The sequence below is a fragment of the Oncorhynchus mykiss genome, chromosome 28 (genome assembly GCF_057628025.1).
Source record: "Oncorhynchus mykiss isolate SJ-2025 chromosome 28, ASM5762802v1, whole genome shotgun sequence".
NCBI lineage: Eukaryota > Metazoa > Chordata > Actinopteri > Salmoniformes > Salmonidae > Oncorhynchus > Oncorhynchus mykiss.
Genome location: NC_143049.1, coordinates 9,397,361 through 9,419,523, shown reverse-complemented (window position 1 = coordinate 9,419,523; position 22,163 = coordinate 9,397,361). Strand labels below are relative to the sequence as shown.

At 46.0% G+C, this 22,163-nt stretch overlaps 5 protein-coding genes across 7 annotated transcripts in view; 1 reads left to right on the top strand and 4 right to left on the bottom strand.

Annotated features, from left to right (window-relative positions):
- The window catches only part of dnah9l (dynein, axonemal, heavy polypeptide 9 like), a 91,684-nt gene extending 81,005 nt beyond the window's left edge, over window positions 1–10,679 (top strand). The window contains exons 80-87 of the mRNA XM_090224753.1: window positions 6,781–6,972; window positions 7,084–7,203; window positions 7,411–7,653; window positions 8,829–9,011; window positions 9,360–9,475; window positions 9,567–9,679; window positions 9,831–9,971; window positions 10,051–10,679. Of these exons, the coding sequence (XP_090080879.1) occupies window positions 6,781–6,972; window positions 7,084–7,203; window positions 7,411–7,653; window positions 8,829–9,011; window positions 9,360–9,475; window positions 9,567–9,679; window positions 9,831–9,971; window positions 10,051–10,298 (1,356 nt within the window). The 3' untranslated portion in view covers window positions 10,299–10,679. The remainder of the gene's footprint in view (window positions 1–6,780; window positions 6,973–7,083; window positions 7,204–7,410; window positions 7,654–8,828; window positions 9,012–9,359; window positions 9,476–9,566; window positions 9,680–9,830; window positions 9,972–10,050) is intronic.
- Window positions 1,207–2,278, bottom strand: LOC110508452 (cyclin-dependent kinase 5 activator 1-like). The gene has a single exon (XM_021588976.3). The coding sequence runs from the start codon at window positions 2,164–2,166 to the stop codon at window positions 1,207–1,209; it is 960 nt and encodes a 319-aa protein (XP_021444651.3). The 5' UTR covers window positions 2,167–2,278.
- LOC110508298 (cyclin-dependent kinase 5 activator 1-like) lies at window positions 4,004–5,572 on the bottom strand. The gene has a single exon (XM_090225719.1). It carries the CDS (start codon window positions 5,560–5,562, stop codon window positions 4,612–4,614), a length of 951 nt encoding a protein of 316 aa, XP_090081845.1. The 5' UTR covers window positions 5,563–5,572; the 3' UTR covers window positions 4,004–4,611.
- LOC110508451 (uncharacterized) lies at window positions 10,678–21,349 on the bottom strand. Its single transcript, XM_036967093.2, has 11 exons — window positions 20,334–21,349; window positions 18,374–18,461; window positions 17,458–17,559; window positions 17,145–17,210; window positions 16,923–16,951; window positions 16,680–16,817; window positions 16,491–16,577; window positions 14,448–14,522; window positions 13,540–13,646; window positions 12,306–12,444; window positions 10,678–12,075 (listed from the first exon to the last, which is right to left on the bottom strand). Exons 1-11 carry the CDS (start codon window positions 20,934–20,936, stop codon window positions 11,218–11,220), a joined length of 2,292 nt encoding a protein of 763 aa, XP_036822988.2. The 5' UTR covers window positions 20,937–21,349; the 3' UTR covers window positions 10,678–11,217.
- The window catches only part of LOC110509209 (rap guanine nucleotide exchange factor 4), a 46,266-nt gene continuing 45,399 nt past the window's right edge, over window positions 21,297–22,163 (bottom strand). For 2 of the 3 annotated variants that reach the window (XM_090225717.1, XM_090225718.1), the window contains exon 28: window positions 21,297–22,094. In XM_090225717.1, the coding sequence (XP_090081843.1) occupies window positions 21,967–22,094 (128 nt within the window). In that variant the 3' untranslated portion in view covers window positions 21,297–21,966. The remainder of the gene's footprint in view (window positions 22,095–22,163) is intronic. The other variant, XM_036967088.2, reaches the window with a different exon arrangement.

The window sequence follows — 22,163 nt, the reverse complement described above, 5'->3', positions numbered from 1 at the left end:
CAAGTCATATTTTACTGGGTGACTTTTACTTGAGTCATTTTCTATTAAGTATCTTTACTTTTACTCAAGTATGACAATTGGGTTCTTTTTCCACCACTCGTAAAGTATTATCCCCACCAAGATCTCAAAATGACAAGTAAAATATATATTTGTAAAATAATAATGACACAACATGTGATGTTTTTAAGAAATTATTTAAAGCATTTTATTTCAAAACAGTCATACTATTTGTTCAAATTTATCAGAACCAATGGTCCTCAAACGAACCCCTGTCCCCCAGAACTGTCCCGTTCTTGCTGAGGGGGAACATTGGTGTTCACTTCACTGTCTAAAGCACCAGGGTTGCAGCTTGTCTGTTCAACCATGATCTGAGCACTAGTCCAGTCACTCAAGGGTGCCTCCTTCCCTCCAGTGGTAGGAAGTACACATCTCCCACAGTCAGATGGGCTGGTGGGCTGCAGCCTCAGTGTGATGTGAGCACTAGTCCAGTCACTCAAGGGTGCCTCCTTCCCTCCAGTGGTAGGAAGTACACATCTCCCACAGTCAGATGGGCTGGTGGGCTGCAGCCTCAGTGTGATGTGAGCACTAGTCCAGTCACTCAAGGGTGCCTACTTCCCTCCCGTAGTAGGAAGTGCACATCTCCCACAGTCAGAACAATAGGCTGGTGGGCTGCAGCCTCAGTGTGATGTGAGCACTAGTCCAGTCACTCAAGGGTGCCTCCTTCCCTCCAGTGGTAGGAAGTACACATCTCCCACAGTCAGATGGGCTGGTGGGCTGCAGCCTCAGTGTGATGTGAGCACTAGTCCAGTCACTCAAGGGTGCCTCCTTCCCTCCAGTGGTAGGAAGTACACATCTCCCACAGTCAGATGGGCTGGTGGGCTGCAGCCTCAGTGTGATGTGAGCACTAGTCCAGTCACTCAAAGGTGCCTCCTTCCCTCCCGTAGTAGGAAGTGCACACATCAGACAGTCAGCTGGTATAGTAGATCGTAAGCTAAAGCCTCAGTTCTCCACACATTCATAGCTACCGATTTGTGTTCTCTTTCAAGTCAAATTTACCCTCACATTAACCCTTAAAATCTATGAATCATCTTTTCCCATCAAAGCTCACCCTCTTCCCCCCCGCCAACCAATCCCCCTCCCTCCCATTTTGAATTGTCAGACTGTAGTTGGCACCCGCCCTCCCCTGGCCCCTATACCCTAGGTCCCTCATTGAGTGCTGTACACACCGCTGAGCAGGCGGCTCTTCTTCTCCTCCTTCTGGCTCTCGTTCTTCAGGTCAGCAAACACCTGGCAGAAGAAGTTAGGGTCTGTGTTCATCTGGAGCATCTTGACACTCATCAGCTTGGTGATGGTCATGCAGCGGATCCAGAAGGTCTGCCTGCAGGTGTCCACCAGGAAGGGTTTCAGGGGGTAGGCGATCTCGTTGCCCATGTAGGAGCAGGTCGTATAGAGGCAGGTGAGCAGCACGGCATGCAGCTCGTGCAAGGTGGCCACCTCGGAGGAAACCGCCTCGCGGCACAGCATGTAGAGGAAGACCACAGCGGCCGGATTGATACAGCTCTGGCTCTGATAGCAGTTGTCCAGCAGATAACGGTCCACCACCCGCAGCCACAGCACCGGGTCCATGGAAGACATGTCCTGGAGCCGGTAGCAGCGCCGGCACAGGAACTCACCCAGACAGCGCAGCAGCTCGCCGGTTGTAGCTTGGACCATCACCAGCCTCCTGGGAGTGTCGAGGTCCTGGACGGTCACCATCTGGGGCGTGTCGGGGGCCGTGTTTGAGTTGGATAAGGGGGCCGTCTCGACTGACGAGACGGAGTTGTTGGAGCTTTTGGAGATGGCTGGAGTGCCTTGGTCCTGGGTGGACAGCTTATCACAGGACTGAGACTTCTCCAGGGTGAGGGTGGACAGGTTGGAGAAGGACTGAGACTTCTCCAGGTTCTCATTACTCAGATGGGCAATGTTGTTTTGGTTGGTGTTCTCGTGGGCCTGAACCTTCTTGGAGCTCTTCTTCTTCACAATCCGCCTCCATGGTGAGTAGCGCTTCAGAGTCTTGTCTTTTGCGCTCTTACCAGTCTGGACTTCCATCAAGTGGCCCATAGTGTCCGGCCCATCCTTGAAGAGGACTGCCTTCTTGCGGAGTGAAATAGACATTGCGGTTCCCATGGTCAATAGTGCCTGTGGAAAACAAAATGCTTCAATATTAGCTAAATTAAATGCATGGCATCAGTTCAGTTGGCCTAGCTAGCTCAGCTCTGGCTGTCTCTGAAATGGCAACCTATTCCCTTTAAAGTGCACTGCTTTTGACCATGGCCCAAAGGGGTCTGGTCAAACGCAGTGCTTTATATAGGAAACAGGGTTCCATTTGGGACAGATTCTAAATCACAGTATTAAGCATATACATTAGTGCTCTGTGTTCATAAACATGAGCAATATAACATTCCAAAGCAAAACAAAAATATTACTCACTGATTTCAAGTTGATATGTGAAAAAGTTATAAAGATATTTCTACATTTACTTTGTTAATTGAAAGGTAAAGACGGGTTCTCCAGTGCTTTGAGTTCAAGGCTGTTATGGTTGTGAACATCAGAATTGTCCAAGGTTCTGAAATCGAGTTTCCACGTCGTAATAAAGAAGTATGTCATAGAGGCGATTTTGTGAAAGATTATAAATTTGATGTGGGCAAAAATAAACAAATAAACAAATAAATAAAGTATATTGTTCCCCGTGATAGAATTTGCCTCGTATTTGATACAGCCTAGCTCAATAAATTGAAAAAAAAATAACCTCTGAGTGTCTGGTACGTCACGGCGTTACATTTCTGTCCTCAGTGGCTGAATAACATGTATCTGGCGAGTGTTTTGCATGGATGTCAATGGTCTGTCAAATTATATTGGCAGCTCTGTCAGGCTCCCGCTTATCTCTTTCATCAGCAGACTATTCTTCCCCCTAAATTGTGCGTTAGTAAATTCACTTTAGCAATCTACTCCAATTATGCGCATTTAGCCTGGGGACGAATATGTGAGCGCCTATAATCGCTATTTGAAGTGGGGAGCATACAGACCTACTTCTATGTCAGAACTGACTGGAGGGCTAGCTTAAAATGCGCTATAAAAGTAGGCTAAATTGCATTTTCATGTAAAACGCAACATAACAACCAGCAGTAGCTGAAATAAAAAATTATACAACTTAATTCAAACGTTTTTTTAAAGAATTTTAAAAATCATACAACAGTTGATCCTATACTAGACTAAGCTCGGTTTGAATATTCAAGTACCTCCCCATCCCTAATTACTGTCCCAATATATTATCAATATCTCACAAACTCAAATCTCTCTCCCTGTGTGTGTCTGTCTGTAGGAGATATTGGGTCAGTGCAGTAGAGAGCAGGCGTTTAAGACCATCCTGTTCTCTGGGTAACACTAAGACAACTGATGTTGTAATGTAAATATCACTGTAAATCTACATGTCCACGACACACACACTGAGAATATCTTGTTTCCATGGTTACTGGTACTTTACTTGAGAATGTATATATTTTTAACTTTTACTTCTACTTGACAACATTCAGAAAGAAAATATGTGCTCCTTACATTTCCAATGCTCAGGCAGGACAGAAAAACGGTCAAATTCATACACTTATTAAGAGAACTCATCACTGCCCCTGATCTGGTTTGTAAAATATTGTTAGACTGTGCCCCTGGCTTTCCATAAATAAATAAAAACAAGAACATCTGCATAATATAAGGAATTTGATATATAGACTTTGCTTTCCCTTTTGATACTTAAGTACATTTAAAACCAGATACCTTTAGACTTTTACTCAAGTCATATTTTACTGGGTGACTTTTACTTGAGTCATTTTCTATTAAGTATCTTTACTTTTACTCAAGTATGACAATTGGGTTCTTTTTCCACCACTCGTAAAGTATTATCTCCACCAAGATCTCAAAATGACAAGTAAAATATATATTTGTAAAATAATAAGGACACAACGTGATGTTTTTAAGAAATTATTTAAAGCATTTTATTTCAAAACAGTCATACTATTTGTTCAAATTCATAAGAAACCAAATGGTCCTCAAACGAACCCCTGTCCCCCAGAACTGTCCCGTTCTTGCTGAGGGGGAACATTGGTGTTCACTTCACTGTCTAAAGCACCAGGGTTGCAGCTTGTCTGTTCAACCATGATCTGAGCACTAGTCCAGTCACTCAAGGGTGCCTCCTTCCCTCCCGTAGTAGGAAGTGCACATCTCCCACAGTCAGAACAATAGGCTGGTGGGCTGCAGCCTCAGTGTGATGTGAGCACTAGTCCAGTCACTCAAAGGTGCCTCCTTCCCTCCCGTAGTAGGAAGTGCACACATCAGACAGTCAGCTGGTATAGTAGATCGTAAGCTAAAGCCTCAGTTCTCCACACATTCATAGCTACCGATTTGTGTTCTCTTTCAAGTCAAATTTACCTTCACATTAACCCTTAAAATCTATAAATCATCTTCTCCCATCAAAGCTCACCCTCTTCCCCCCCGCCAACCAATCCTCCTCCCTCCCATTTTGAATTGTCAGACTGTAGTTGGCACCCGCCCTCCCCTGGCCCCTATACCCTAGGTCCCTCATTGAGTGCTGTACACACCGCTGAGCAGGCGGCTCTTCTTCTCCTCCTTCTGGCTCTCATTCTTCAGGTCAGCAAACACCTGGCAGAAGAAGTTAGGGTCTGTGTTCATCTGGAGCATCTTGACACTCATCAGCTTGGTGATGGTCATGCAGCGGATCCAGAAGGTCTGCCTGCAGGTGTCCACCAGGAAGGGTTTCAGGGGGTAGGCGATCTCGTTGCCCATGTAGGAGCAGGTCGTATAGAGGCAGGTGAGCAGCACGGCATGTAGCTCGTGCAAGGTAGCCACCTCGGAGGAAACCGCCTCGCGGCACAGCATGTAGAGGAAGACCACAGCGGCCGGATTGATACAGCTCTGGTTCTGATAGCAGTTGTCCAGCAGATAACGGTCCACTACCCGCAGCCACAGCACCGGGTCCATGGAAGACATGTCCTGGAGCCGGTAGCAGCGCCGGCACAGGAACTCACCCAGACAGCGCAGCAGCTCGCCGGTTGTAGCTTGGACCATCACCAGCCTCCTGGGAGTGTCGAGGTCCTGGACGGTCACCATCTGGGGCGTGTCGGGGGCCGTGTTTGAGTTGGATAAGGGGGCAGTCGAGACGGAGTTGTTGGAGCTGTTGGAGATGGCTGGAGTGCCTTGGTCCTGGGTGGACAGCTTATCACAGGACTGAGACTTCTCCAGGGTGAGGGTGGACAGGTTAGAGAAGGACTGAGACTTCTCCAGGTTCTCATTACTCAGATGGGCAATGTTGTTTTGGTTGGTGTTCTCGTGGGCCTGCACCTTCTTGGAGCTCTTCTTCTTCACAATCCACCTCCATGGTGAGTAGCGCTTCAGAGTCTTGTCTTTTGTGCTCTTACCGGTCTGGACTTCCATCAAGTGGCCCACAGTGTCCGGCCCATCTTTGAAGAGGACTGCCTTCTTGCGGAGCGAGATAGACATTACGGTTCCCATGGTCAATAGTGCCTGTGGAAAACAAAATGCTTCAATATTAGCAAAATGAAATGCATGGCATCAGTTCAGTTGGCCTAGCTAGCTCAGCTCTGGCTGTCTCTGAAATGGCAACCTATTCCCTATAAAGTGCACTGCTTTTGACCATGGCCCAAAGGGGTCTGGTCAAACGCAGTGCTTTATATAGGAAACAGGGTTCCATTTGGGACAGATTCTAAATCACAGTATTAAGCATATACATTAGTGCTCTGTGTTCATAAACATGAGCAATATAACATTCCAAAACAAAAATATTACTCACTGATTTCAAGTTGATATGTGAAAAAGTTATAAAGATATTTCTACATTTACTTTGTTAATTGAAAGGTAAAGACGGGTTCTCCAGTGCTTTGAGTTCAAGGCTGTTATGGTTGTGAACATCAGAATTGTCCAAGGTTCTGAAATCGAGTTTCCACGTCGTAATAAAGAAGTATGTCATAGAGGCGATTTTGTGAAACATAAGTTTGATGTGGGCAAAAATAAACAAATAAATAAAGCCTAATGTTCCCCGTGATAGAATTTGCCTCATATTTGATACAGCCTAGCTCAATAAATTGAAAACGAAATAACCTCTGAGTGTCTGTTACGTCACGGCGTTACATTTCTGTCCTCAGTGGCTGAATAACATGTATCTGGCGAGTGTTTTGCATGGATGTCAATGGTCTGTCAAATTATATTGGCAGCTCTGTCAGGGTCAGCGCTTATCTCTTTCTTCAGCAGACTATTCTTCCCCCTAAATTGTGCGTTAGTAAATTCACTTTAGCAATCTACTCCAATAATGCGCATTTAGCCTGGGGACGAATATTTGCGCGCCTATAATCGCTATTTGAAGTGGGGAGCATACAGACCTACTTCTATGTCAGGACTGACTGGAGGGCTAGCTTAAAATGCGCTATAAAAGTAGGCTAAATTGCATTTTCATGTAAATCGCAACATAAGAACCAGCAGTAGCTCAGATAATAGCTTGTACAGATAATAGCTTGTACAGCTACATTTCAAAGTGTTGTTTTTTTAAGAAATAAAAAAATCATACAACAGTTGATCCTATACTAGACTAAGCTCGGTTTGAAAATTCAAGTACCTCCCCATCCCTAATTGCTGTCCCAATATATTATCAATATCTCACAAACTCAAATATCTCTCTCTCTTTCTCTCTCTCTCTCTATCACTCTCTCTCTGTAGGATATATTGGATCAGTGCAGTAGAGAGCAGGAGTTTAAGACCATCCTGTTCTCTCTGTGTTATTTTCATGCCTGTGTGGCTGAGAGGCGCAAGTTCGGTCCTCAGGGTTGGAACAGGAAATACCCCTTTAACACTGGAGACCTCACCATCTCTGTCAATGTGCTCTACAACTACCTGGAGGCCAACTCACAGGTCACCGTTTACCATGTTATAGTGATCAGGATGGTGATAGTGATGATGATTGATGATGTTGATGTTGAGTCATTGTTCATGTATTTGGCGTGTGTGTGTGTGTGTGTTCAGGTGCCGTGGGAGGACTTGCGCTATCTGTTTGGAGAGATCATGTACGGAGGTCACATCACAGACGACTGGGACAGAAGACTCTGTAGAACCTACCTGGAGGAATACATGCAGCCCAACCAGGTGTGTGTGTGTGTGTGTGTGTGTGTGTGTGTGTGTGTGTGTGTGTGTGTGTGTGTGTGTGTGTGTGTGTGTGTGTGTGTGTGTGTGTGTGTGTGTGTGTGTGTGTGTGTGTGTGTGTGTGTGTGTGTGTGTGTGTGTGTGTGTGTGTGTGTGTGGTTTGTGATTGTGATGATAATGTTACAAAGAAACCCACAACCTTTCCACCAGTCTGACAGGAAGTTGGCTCTGGCTCCGGGCTTTGTGGTTCCCTCCAACTTGGACTACCAGGGTTACCATGGTTACATAGATGAGATGCTGCCCCATGAGAGCCCGGTGCATTATGGGCTACACCCCAACGCAGAGATAGAGTTTCTGACGGTGACCTCTGATAACCTCTTCCACACACTGCTGGAGCTGCAGTCACCTGACTCTGTGATGGGAGAGGGGGCTTCACAGACCGTAGAGGAGAAGGTACAGTGCATTGCGAAAGTATTCGGCCCCCTTGAACTTTGCGACCTTTTGCCACATTTCAGGCTTCAAACATAAAGATATAAAACTGTATTTTTTTGTGAAGAATCAACAACAAGTGGGACACAATCATGAAGTGGAACGACATTTATTGGATATTTCAAACTTTTTTAACAAATCAAAAACTGAAAAATTGGGCGTGCAAAATTATTCAGCCCCCTTAAGTTAATACTTTGTAGCGCCACCTTTTGCTGCGATTACAGCTGTAAGTCGCTTGGGGTATGTCTCTATCAGTTTTGCACATCGAGAGACTCAAAATTTTTCCCATTCCTCCTTGCAAAACAGCTCGAGCTCAGTGAGGTTGGATGGAGAGCATTTGTGAACAGCAGTTTTCAGTTATTTCCACAGATCCTCGATTGGATTCATGTATGAGCTGAAAGTTTAGAGGGACGGCCAGGTCTTGGTAGATTTGCAGTGGTCTGATACTCCTTCCATTTCAATATTATCGCTTGCACAGTGCTCCTTGGGATGTTTAAAGCTTGGGAAATCTTTTTGTATCCAAATCCGGCTTTAAACTTCTTCACAACAGTATCTCGGACCTGCCTGGTGTGTTCCTTGTTCTTCATGATGCACTCTGCGCTTTTAACGGACCTCTGAGACTATCACAGTGCAGGTGCATTTATACGGAGACTTGATTACACACAGGTGGATTGTATTTATCATCATTAGTCATTTAGGTCAACATTGGATCATTCAGAGATCCTCACTGAACTTCTGGAGAGAGTTTGCTGCACTGAAAGTAAAGGGGCTGAATAATTTTGCACGCCCAATTTTTCAGTTTTTGATTTGTTAAAAAAGTTTGAAATATCCAATAAATGTCGTTCCACTTCATGATTGTGTCCCACTTGTTGTTGATTCTTCACAAAAAAATACAGTTTTATATCTTTATGTTTGAAGCCTGAAATGTGGCAAAAGGTTGCAAAGTTCAAGGGGGCCGAATACTTTCGCAATGCACTGTATATGAGAGACACACACACATTTAAACACACACGCACACACACATTTAAACACACATGCACGCACACACACACACACACATATTCATACCAGACACACACATTTAAAAACACACACATAGACTGGACCCCACACACACTCATCTCTCATCCTCTCTGCAGGTGAAGACCATCCTAGACGAGGTGTTGGAGAAGCTTCCAGAAGAGTACAACATGTCAGACATCACGTCTAAGACAGCTGAGAGATCACCATACATCCTGGTCTGCTTCCAGGAGTGTGAGCGTATGAACACGCTCATCTACGAGATACGACGCTCACTGAAGGAGCTGGACCTAGGGCTGAAGGTGGGTTAGAGGCTAGTTTTTTTTTAAATGTATTTATATTTAACCTTCATTTAACTAGGCAAGTCAGATAAGAACAAATTCTTATTCACAATGATGGCCTACGCCGGCCAAACCCGGACGACGCTGGGCAATTGTGCGCCGCAATAAGGACTCCCAATCACGGTGATACAGCCTGGATTCTAACCAGGTTACTGTAGTGATGCCTCTTGCACTGAGATGCAGTACCTTAGACCACTGCGCCACTCGGGAGCCCATGATCAGCTGGTAAATTAGACTAGGACTGATGGAAGACATAAGGGCGAATGAGTAGTTTTGGCTCATGACAGCGCTGTGTTCTTCTCCGTTCAGGGTGAGCTGGCAATCTCCTCAGAGATGGAGCAGATCCAGGCAGCTCTGTTTTTTGATAACGTCCCAGACACCTGGACCAAACTGGCCTACCCCTCCACTTACAGCCTTGCCCAGTGGTGAGTCATTGGGTGTACTCTCCCACTGCCCCCAACGTGTACGTAAGAGGATGTGTTGCTATGTGTGTGTGTGTGCATGTGTGTTTACCAGGTATAATGACGTGTTGCTGCGCTGCAGAGAGCTGGACAGCTGGACACAGGACCTGGCTCTTCCCACCGTCATCTGGCTGTCTGGACTCTTTAACCCACAGTCCTTCTTAACAGGCAACATACACACACACACACATCCCCCTAGAAACAACATACCCAACCACTTCTAATTATATTACCGACTTATGATGTGAATGTCAGTTGCCTCGTTTGGTATTCTCTGTTCAGTGGAATGATTTCCTCAATTTCCCTCTCTCACCTCCAGCGGTGATGCAGTCTCTGGCTCGTAAGAATGAGTGGCCGTTAGATAAGATGAACCTGACTGTGGACGTGACTAAGAAATTTAAGGAAGAGTTCAACCAGCCAGCCAGAGAGGGAGTATACATATACGGACTATACATGGAAGGTATACACTCGTCTCCCCTTCTCATGAACACCTACATCCTAGTTCATTTATCTTCACCCTTCCCCTCTTTCTCCCCCAGGTGCAAGATGGGACACTCAGGGTGGGGTGATCGCGGAGGCTCGTCTGAAGGAGTTAACCCCCTCCATGCCAGTCATCTCAGTCCGAGCAGTACCGAACGACAGACAGGAGACGCGTAACATCTACGAGTGTCCCCTGTACAAGACCAAGCTGAGAGGAACCACTTATGTCTGGACCTTCAGCCTCAAGACCAGAGAGAGACCAGCCAAGTGGGTACTGGCTGGGGTGGCCCTGCTGCTCAGTGTGTAGAGGTAAGGGTTAGGGGGTGAGGAGGGAGACCAGCCAAGTGGGTACTGGCTGGGGTGGCCCTGCTGCTCAGTGTGTAGAGGTAAGGGTTAGGGGGTGAGGAGGGAGACCAGCCAAGTGGTTACTGGCTGGAAAGAAGCAAGGTCGTTTTCCATTAGCTATTTGTAGGGTGTGTATTTTCTGTGAGAGAAGGTATTTTATGTCAAATACATGTATGTGTTACTACATAATCCCTCAAACCAGGTTTGATGTTGCTATTGAAATATAAAATACATTTGTATAGTACTGTTTTAGCACCTGAAAGCTATATGAAAATGTATAAAGCATTTGGACATTTTATTCATATGACTTAAGTAAGAATAGAAATAAAAATGAAAATCTGTACTTTTTCTGAATTTATTGAAAAACAATACAGTACAAGCTGCAAAATAGTTTCACACATTTGATCACAGTAAGAACCCATTAATTCAAAGCTTAGTATTTTGAACAAATCAACTGTATCGTCTAACAAGTGTACAAGTCGAAAAGCAGAAAACATTGGATGGTACCCTTTACCTAGGCCTAGCCTCAACTAACGAGTGGTGTTCAAGTGCTCTATGGTCTATGTAACACTTGTTAATATGGCACATCATTTACATGTCACTTTAAAAGCTTCAATGGGCACGATTTCCCCAAAAAAAAGCAGCATCAGGCTAAGTTCATCATTACAAGCATAGGATCCCATAGTTCTAACGATGAACTTGGTTAAACGATGAGCTTATTACGATGCTTTTGGGAAACCGGGCCCAGAACAACATGACAGTTAGCAGCAGGAAATCCACACTGCTCATAATTCTTCACTATTATGCCCCACAGTCCTCACACACAGGGGCGTGTATACATTTGGCTTCAATTTAAAAAATCAAATTGTGTTTGTGTTCCCCTAGTCACTGTCGTCGTCAGACCAGCCCAGGTCCATCATGTTCATGTCCAGCGTCGCGGCGGCCATATTGATTTTGGTTCCATGTCGCACGCTACAGGTCTTAGAAGAGTTCTGATTGGATGTGGTCCGCATGCTCACCTGTACCCCCGACCGCACCCCCTGACCTCTGACCCCTAACTCACTCCTGACCTTATGACTTATGACCCCAACATTAGCCATGTCACCCCTGACCCCTACCCCCCCAAGGTCACATATCTCCCCCATGTTCATATTCATATCCATGTCCCCTATCCTCTCTATCCCCCCAATCTCATCCAGAGAGAGCATATCCCCAAACCCAACCATACTCCCCCCACTCAGCTCCCTAAACATGGACTGTATCCTCCCTCCCTCCATACTCCCTCCCTCCACCACCCTCTCCTCCTTTGTTACCTCCCTCCATCCCTCTTGTCTCCCAGTCTCCCCCCATCCCCTCTCCTCCCTCTCAGTCTCCCCATCTATCTCTCCAATCCCACCCTGGAAGCCCTTTAGCATGATTTGCAGCCGACCCCCTTCCCCTAGCTCCAGCCGACCCCCTTCTATCCCTCCCTCCGTCCCCCTCTCCTTCTCTCTCTCCCCCCAGGTTACCTCTATCCCTCCATCCCCATCCGTCTCCCCAAGACTGCTTGAGAAGCCCCTAATCATGGACTGGAACCCCCCTATCCCCCTGTCTATCCCTCCCTCCACACCCCTCTCCCTCTCCCTCTCTCCGTTGCTGAGGGTTCTGATAAGGCAGGATATCTTGGCGCTGTTGGACTCCTGAGATTGAGAACGGAAGAACGACTCCGAGCTGATGCCTGATGCTATGGGGGAGAAGAACTGAAAGAGAGAAAGAGATGGTGACGGGGAGGGGGGGACGGGGCAGTTGAACACAACCCAGATGTCATCCCTCACCACTCTTTATGAATTCATCGTTACTCTAGGGATGCGGGGCTTTGACACCATACAACATGACTGTTTCTAACATTTAAATCGCATAAGGTTGTAAAACAAATAGAAAACAAAGCGTCGTGGTCTTTGAAACCCGGCCAAACATGTAGACTACTCACAGGGGTGACATTGGACCTCTCCATCAGTCTCTCCTCCCACAGTCTCAGCCTCAGCTCTCTCTCCTCCAGCTCCTTCTCTTTGCTACTCAGGTCTCTCTCCAGCCTCCGCAACCTCTCCAACGTGGCATCTATCTCACACCTAGAGAGGAGAGCTACTGTTACTCGTATGCCCATGTCCCTTCACTTCCATTGATATCTGGTCATCAATGCTCATGTTGGAATCTGGGGGCAGTGGCTTAGTAAACTATTATCAAGGTAAGCAGTACGGGGATCTAGTTTCTGTTTTGGAAGCCCTGTAATCTGAAACCTAGCAGTTGTCTAGTACTGCCTGTTTATTCCAGCATGTGGCACTGTTTAGTCTATGATTTGAAGGGCCATCATGGAATGTTCTTCCTCCCTCTCGCTCACACACGCAAGCACCAGCAGCTCTCACAGCACCTAAATAAACACAGACATCTGACGCAAGGACATATCTCCCTCCCCCTAAACTTTTCCCTCTCTTTAAACTCCTCCCCCTCTTCAACCCCCAGTCCCACTTCTTACCTCTCCCTCTATCCAGACTTCTCTCCACCTCTTAAAGCCCTCAATGTTTCCCCTCCCTCGGCCACTAACCCTCCCTTTTCCCCTCGATTCCCCCTCCCTCCCTCTCTCCCTCTCTCTCACCCAGATCTTTCCACCCATTCTCCATACCTCCCTCATAATTAATTAGCTTGCCACACTCATGTCAAACACAAACAGAATCTGTCACCCCCCCCACCCTCCTCCTCCTCGTCTCTCTTCCCTCCTGCTCAGTTTTTATATTTCAAGTGCGCTCTTTCCATTTCTGCCTCTCTCTACACAGCGCCTCCTCCCCTGTTTTTCCCATACTTGGCTTCTAGCTGCCCCCCTATATGCTTCTTTTGTGAACTCTCTCTCTGGTGGAAACAGGCTAAGTAGAGGAATCTCCTACATGGATAGCTTCCAGAGTCTTATTATAGACTAAAGCCAACGAGCCAGCAGGGTCATGCATTCAGCTTCTCTCCTGAGACACACACACACACACACTGGGGCCTCTTGTTAGGTTGTGAGTGTATACAGTGAGAGCTGCTCTTTGTCCCGTGTCTGGCTGCAGAAAGATGGAGCTTAAACAATCCAGACTGTGCTTACTGTACCACCTGCATATCACATACATTACACACACACACACACACACACGTTTGAAACAGAGTCCCACACACACAAATGTTAATAGTACCTCCACTGGTCCTTGTTGTGTAGGAAGGAGTTACACTGTTCTGGTAGTCTGCTGTCTTTAGACATGGTCTCCAGAGTCCCCAACACCTGCTTAAACACTGGACGCTCCTAGAAAACACACACACACACACTTTTGATATCTTTCAGATATGCCTCAAATTGAATTGTAGTATGACCACTGTCAAGTTAGCACATTAGGACTTTATCGACAGTTCAGGCTTCTGTAACGGCTCATAATGAGCTAGCCTTGAGAGCACAGGGTCTTACGTTCAAGACCAGCTGCTGGGGTGTTCAACTCTGGCCCTGGAGAACTACACTGCTCTTTCCATGATATGGACTGACCGTTTGAATCCAGGTGAAATCTATGATCCCTTATTGATGTCCCCTATTAAATTCACTTCAATCAGTGTAGATGAAGGGGAGGAGACAGGTTAAAGAAGGATTTCTAAGCCTTGAGACAACTGAGACATGGATTGTGTATGTGTGCCATTCAGAGGGTGAATGGGCAAGGCAATAGATTTAAGTGCCTTTGAACAGGGTATGGTAGTAGATGTCAGGCGCACCAGTTTGAGTGTGTCAAGAACTGCAACATTGCTGGGTTTTTATGCTCAACAGTTTCCCTGTGTATCAATAATGGTCCACCACCCTAAGGACATCCAGCCAACTCAACATAACTGTGGGAAGCATTGGAGTCAACATGGGCCAGCATCCCTGTGGAACGCTTTCAACACCTTGTAGAGTCCATGCCCCGATGAATTGAAGCTGTTCTGAGGGCAAAAAGGGGTGGAATTCAATATTAGGAGGTTGTTCCTAATGTTTTATACACTCGGTGTATCGGGTGTGCAGGATTTGGAGTCTCCAGAGCCAGATATGGAGATTGTGTGGTAGCCCTGACCTTTGCCCTCTCACCTTTGGTTCGGCCTGCCAGCACTTCTTCATCAGGTCAGCGAAGCTAGGCGGACAACTGGTGGGGATGGTCAGCCTCTGGAACACACACACACACACACACACACATACACTCAGAGGAATCTTACATTCATAGGAACACACTCACAATATAAAGTAGGAAATGTGGCGGCTCCCCCATTTAAAATGTTGTCTTAGAGGGGACACAGTCCCTGATCAGCAGGGAGTTTAACCAGTGACCCATCAGTTACAGCATAATGCTAACTGTGCCATTACATTCCAGTAAGAGGCAGGGGGGTGGGGAGGGGCAGTACATAGTAACAGGTTATAGCAGCGTTTCCAGTACCCCCAGCAGTATATACCTTTTTTTTGTAACCCTGGAAAAAAAGCACACCTGATTCAACTAGTCAAATAATCATCAAGCCCCCAAAGAGTTGAATGTGGTGTGTTTGTCAAGGACTACAATGAAACGGTCCACTGTTGGGGGTTACTGGAGGACCAGGGTTGGACCAGGGTTACAGGATACATCCACTGAGAAGGGCAGGGGGATATGGAAACAGTTTACTCTGGGGAGGGTTTAAAACGGAAATAAATCTCTCTCAGTAACGGTTAGTATAATAGTCACACACCCCCCCCCCCCCTCTCTGGTTATTTAGGGCCTACTATTGGACCTCATCCAAAAGCACGCTGGGATACTCAGGAGTCATGTTCTCAGATCTCTATGGGTGACAGGGCAGCACACTATTACTGGAATACAGACACAGTTCGTAGCCCCTTCCACACTTGCGCACGCACAAACATAACCAGGGCTTCATTTGAGGAACATGATCTGGCACTTCTCAGTTTTGGACTGTTTTCATTCCGGGAACCTATTTGCTCGGATGTGGTACCTCTCCTGGCATGAATAATTTTTGCTATTTGCAATGTTAAAAACTCCAATAAAAGCAACCAGTGTCGTTTTGGAGTTGCCTTCTCTGTAATTCTCCTGCCACCTAAAAAAAAACATAATGTGAAAACATGCCTGATATTCCAAGAAGTGATTGGCGTTGGGTCGGCCCGGGTTGATGGTTCGAGCAACATGGTAGCCTAGAGACAGACCAAATCGTGGCCGTTGCGGTGGTGAGAGACAGAAGCGGGCCTGAAGCGGGCCTGAATCTCTCACGCAACTAGAGTGAGATCCACTGAAATAATTCAGAATACAACACCAAGAGTAGGTCTATAATTTAGCCACAGCCGATCAATAGCTTATTAAAATAAATATGAAAAGCCTGGCTGTGGATTGTGTGCAGCCCAATAACAAGGCATAGCCTACAGTCGGTAACACACTGCAAATCAGTGAACAAACAGCATGCAGACAAAACAGGCCTTTCACAATATTTCAGATACAATTGTGGGAAAACACAGGTTGGAAAGCAAATGGCTCCTGCTGAAACGAGAAGACTAATCTGTCTGTAGGCTAGCAAAATATTGTATCAACTTCCAAATAGGACTATTGAGTAAATAGCATTGTTTAAGTTTAACAGCAATGCTGTATCATAAAGGTAATGTGTTATCATGCGTTCCGGTAATTCAGAGCTCCCCAGCCCCCCCCCCCCCCCCCCCCCCCCATACACTTTTAGTTACTGCACCTTCCGATTTACAAATTAAGCATGGAGTATAACCCGCCCAAACACACACACACACACACACACACACACACACACACACACACAGTAAAACTACAGGTCCTGGCCTAGCTCCACAGCAGAGTATCCATGCCTTACAAGAGCAGAGAGCTGACATCAACCCTAAAAATACCCCTTACCCTCCTCACAGCGGAAAGCATGAGAGAATCACGTTGTTACTCCAGCTCTGTGCGTGTTGCTCGTTCAGTGCTTGCGTGTTTGTTTTATGTTCGGTAGTGCATATGACCGTCTTTTATTTTATGAGTGAAACTGAGCCCCTTTGAAGCTCTCAACTAATCCTAAATCAGAACAATGTGTCTTTGGGCATGTGTGTGTGTGTGTGTGTGTTTGTGTGTTTGTGTGTGAGAATGAGTGTGTGTACCTCTTGTTTCTCCACCACCAGCCAAGCCACCTGCAGCCCCTCGAAGCCTTTAAATGGAACCTCCCGTGTCAGCATCTCCCATAGTACCTGGTAACACACACACACACACACACAATGATACAGGACATATTCTCCTGAAAAGCCACTTGACATAGAAAATATTAGATGCTTCCCCTCCCGCACACACACCACGCCGTAGGAGTAGGTATCACAGGTCTCTGACACAGGTAGGCTCTGTATGACTTCTGGGGCCATCCAGGGGAAGGTGCCCACCACTGTCATGTGGGTGGTGTGGGACTGGAACTTAGACGCTCCAAAATCACAGATCTGACAACAGACCGGGGAGAGAGACAGCATTGGGACACTTGGTTTCAAAATAATCAAGGATGGATGAGTGGAGCATACAATAATTGTTAGTTATCCCTACTGTACCTTGAGCACTTTGTCTGTCGTCAGCACCACTGTATTGAGACAGAAAGACTTGAGTGAGTTCACAAGTGGGGGGGGGGGGGTTCTTCTTGTGATTTTTGTATGAAGCTATAGCCATTAGTTCACGTCTCAAAATGATGAAGTAGCAGCAGTAGTGCGTGCAATGTTGGATGTCCTGGTGGGTAGATATACGTTTGGTTGCGGAGTGCGTGTGCATTTGGTTACCGTTTCGCGACTTGAGGTCTCTGTGAATGACTTTGACTGGGGCTTCCGAGTGAAGATAGTGCATTCCTATTGGACAGAAACATTAAACATCCTCAGCCACGAACCAATAACAGACCAGCAAACTGTTAACAACTAGGCTAAACAATGGCTACCAGTCTCCAAACAAGTCACTGATCCTCACACCAGATGAGAATATGCCCCCTATTGCCTTTAGGGAAGACAGAACTGTACCAAAGGGCTTAATTAGCATGCTAAGGTTTCTCTAGGTACAGGAGAACATAAAACATGGGTCGATCTATCTCTCTAGCCTTACCTTTGGCTATCTCCATGGCCCAGGTCATGATTTGTTCCATGTCCATCTCCTCACTCTGTTCACTGGAGAGGTACTCATACAGAGAACCTCCGCCCGCATACTCTGAAAGAGGAGATCACAACACACACTATAACCCAGGGTTCTCCGACTGGAGAGAACGTGATGTCATCGGCCTCTCTCTTTGGTGGACCCTTCCTGTTATGTTCTCTATTGTTCCTCAAGCGAGATGGAGGACGATGACATCACACCAGACCATCTCCTTGAAGATTGCAGTTGTTTAAAAACATATATATATATATATATATATATATATTTTATTCAAAACTTCTTATTATTTGTTTTACCCTTAAGTGTGTATATATTACTGTATTTACATTACTGTATTTATTACTGTGTATATATTACTGTATTTATACTTAGGATATTGTTTTTCGACAGGAAAAGCTAAATAATAACTGGAGTGTGTCTAACATAATGTCTCTAAAACCCAAGGACAGTTTACATGAAATATACAGCACCGTGTAGTGCATAATAAACACACACACACACACACACACACACACAGAGAGAACAGGGTTCTTTCTGCAGCCTCCTGTCACTACCAACCTGAACTCATTTATCACAACGACTTGAGAAACATCAAACACAGCTTAGCACATCAGGCTCATACACACACACACAGACACACACTGGGTAGTGTGTTCTGTAAGTCATATGGGCAGTGCTGTCACAGAGCTGATATCAACCATATGACCACATGGAGTGAACACACATAAAAACATCCTGGGTTAAGTTACAAATGTCCTGCCAGGAAACTCAGCACACACACACACACTCAGTAGCCTAAATGTTGATCCTAGACCTGCGGTTCCATGTCCATCAGAATGTGTATAAGGAAACACACACACACACTGACCTGTGACGATGCCATAGTTGGGGGACTCCAGTACGGCGCCATAGAACTGAATAATGTTCTTATGACTGAGGCTACTCAGTATCTCAGCCTGGAGAGAGAGGGGGGGGGGTGAAGAGTTGGTAGGGAGGAGAGAGAGTAAGAATGTATGCACAGTATTTAACTTACAGTAAGAGCACTACCCACCACTGCGACCTGTACGCTCTCGTTGGATGGCCCTCACTTCATACTCGTCGACAAACCCACTGGCTCCAGGTCATCTACAAGACTTTGCTAGGTAAAGCCCCGCCTTATCTCAGCTCACTGGTCACCATAGCATCACCCACCCGTAGCACGCAGTCCAGCAGGTATATTTCACTGGTCACCCCAAAAGCCAATTACTCCTTTGGCCGCCTTTCCTTCCAGTTCTCTGCTGCCAATGACTGGAACGAACTCACTGAAGCTGGAGACTCTTACCTCCCTCACTAACTTTAAGCACCAGCTGTCAGAGCAGGTCACAGATCACTGCACCTGTACATAGCCCATCTGTAAATAGCCCATCCAACTACCTCATCCCCCACACTGTATTTATTTATTTATCTTGCTCCTTTGCACCCCAGTATCTCTACTTGCACAGTCATCTTCTGCACATCTATTACTCCAGTTTTTAATTGCTATATTGTAATTACTTCGCCACCATGGCCTATTTATTGCCTTACCTCCCTTATCCTACCTCATTTGAACACACTGTATATAGACTTTTCCTACGGTTATTGACTGTATGTTTGTTTATTCCATGTGTAAGTCTGTGTTGTTGTTTGTGTCGCACTGCTTTGCTTTATCTTGGCCAGTTGTAAATGAGAACTTGTTCTCAACTAGCCTACCTGGTTAAATAAAGTTGAAATAATAAAAAATAAAATAAAAAGTAGAAGTGTCTAACTCTTAATTCTACGACATGTCATGACATTTGATTTAAGCAATCAAGGGCTGTACAGAAAAGTCCCTTCTGCTCCGCGTCTGTGCAGTGTATGAACTTCTTCACACTAAAAAGGTTCGGGTCAGAGCACCTAGGAACACAACGACGACACGGCAAACACGCAATCAATCCACTCCCTAACAGGCCACGTCTCAAACACAAAACAACTTAGAAAATCAGCCCCTTACTGGATAGTCATGAAGGACGATCATGTGACACGATCCAGCCGTTTTTTGTGAGTTTAAAAAAAAATCAAACATCAACGCTAGAGTTTCTCATACATGTGTCTGTTTTTCAGGCACGCGTTTGTGCGTGGGCATGTGATCGGCAGCACCCCAGCCAGCATATATATATATACTAACAGTTATTCAGCCCTCGAGGGAAGAAGTCAGTGACAGTGTCACTGCCAGGCCAGGTCGCTATAACATGGTTTTCTGCCGGGTCGGGAACCAATTTATACTGGGTCACAACTTCAGACTGGGGTGTGGCAGGATAGAGTGTTTTGTTCATTGTGAGGGCCAACGGGGGAAAAAGAAAAGGAGGACCATGTCCATCACCCAGAATATGGTCAGGAATCACTGAACTTAGTATTTACACAAGAGGGTAAAATACACACACCTAAGAGACAGATAGCCCATACCTTATCTCACACAATGGGAGTAGCCTGTGTTATAAACCAATACTGTACTCCACAATGAGAGGAAGAGGAGAGGTATGTTGAAACCAAGATCAACACACAGGCAACTGGAGAGAAAACAGGAGAGCTCTCAAATCAAAACGGCTGGCATGGAGGAAAGGTATACCAAATCGCTTGAGGGTGTGCGTGTGTGTGTGTGAGACTGTGTGTGTGTGTGTGTGCGTGCGTGCGTGCGTGCGTGCGTGCGTGCGTGTGTGTGTGTGTGTGTGTGTGTGTGTGTGTGTGTGTGTGTGTGTGTGTGTGTGTGTGTGTGTGTGTGTGTGTGTGTGCGTGCGCGTGTGTGTGTGAGACTGTGCGTGTGTGTGTCTTACCTCAGTCTCGATCTTGAGTAGTTTCTTCACAGCGACCTCTTTATCCTGAGATATCCAGTGTGCTCGGTAGACACTCCCAAAGCTGCCCCCTCCACAGTTCTCATAGAACCGCAGGTCCTCATGTTTTATCTGGACAAACGACGAACTCAGAGACGACATGGCATACTGGCGCGCACACACACTCGACGACAGCCGCTCTGAGTAAACAGAGCAAACTGAGAGATACGGAACGGAGAGAAAGAGAGAAAAGGTAGGAGGGAGAACACGTTTGATCACACACACCCGATAGCAGAATGGACTCCGGGAGCGAGAGAATGAAAAGAGAGACCGCAGAGAGCCTCTCTGTAAATGTAGTAAGAGCTCATTCACTCCCTCGGTCAGGCCAGGTGCTGAGGCGACACCCTGTGGTGAGACTACAGAACACACACACTTGGATCGAGAAAGAGAGCGAGAGATTAGAGTGTGTGAGTGTGCGTTAATCACATTCTGCTCGCCTGCCTGTTCTCTTCTTTCCCAGTGTATGTACGGGTGGATGCTCTGTGTGTGACCTCTTGCTGTCAGGTCAAATAAGGCTGCTGGCATCCAGAGAATGCATGGGATCATTGCTTCTATACAAAACACACAGGTCAGAACACACACGGGGGTCAGACCCACACACACACACAGGTCAGACACACACACGCGCACACACACACACGTCAGACACAGGTCAGACACAGGGCTAGAGAACGATTATTCTCTAGCCTGACAACCAACCCTATCTCTTACTCACTCAGCAACTAAAAACACACTCCCACCACATACACCAGGAATGAGGAGGACAGTCACATCACCAGTCTGGAATGACCATGGTGACACGGCCAACCAGGAACGACATCATCAACTGGGGACAGAGAGGGTGACATCACTTTCACGGACAAAAACAGTGACCAAATCAGCAATAACCACCGCCAGTATCAAATGTTTTGATTATTATATTAGATAATTGTTTATTTAAAGATCAGACAGACTAGACACTCAACACACTGACATCATAATGAGGTCCTGAGGTAAAACAAGAGACACAAGTCAAATATACTGTATCTACATATACAAAAGTACATGACGAGAACACAACTGAGAAGGATGACTGATTAAACAGAAATAACAATATGCTACATGAGTTGTGCTTTAACGCAAGAATTTGAGGACAGATTTCAGAACGATGCTTAACAATGCTAGGGGTTTTGCTTCTCTATAACACTATGTAAAATATCTTGGTATTTGTGAAACTGGTACAATATACTTTCTTCATATTTTTCACATCTGCTTTCACATTATCAATAAGGGATACTGATAATCACTCAAAAAGACCTCAAATCTATAGTTGTTCATTTTTAAATCAGATTTTTTTTCAGTCACTAAGTACTTTCAGTTTTCTATCTAGATGTACAGTAACCTTACACTTAACAAGAGTCTCGGATCTCTAATCATCGCTGATGGTTCTGTGTGATGTCATAGAGGGCTAAGAATTCCATGTGATGTCAGAGGTCTGAGTTTTCCAGATGCAGTCATAGCAGCCCGATGAAGCCATGTCACAGTGATGAAGGTTACCTGTGATCTCTACATGTAACTACCGTGATGGTGGGCGGGCTCAGGTCCTGCGGGGCTCCAGCCTATAGGAGAGCGTTGTCAGGGTCCGCTGGTTGTCAATCACACACAGCTTTCTGACGTAACCCCTCACCTCCGCGTGGTTCTTATTGGGCTGACACACCTCAGGGTCTGAGAGGCAGAGAGAGGCAGAGAGAGAGTTGTATTATTAATGCCTATTGTTATGGGTCCAGTTGAAAG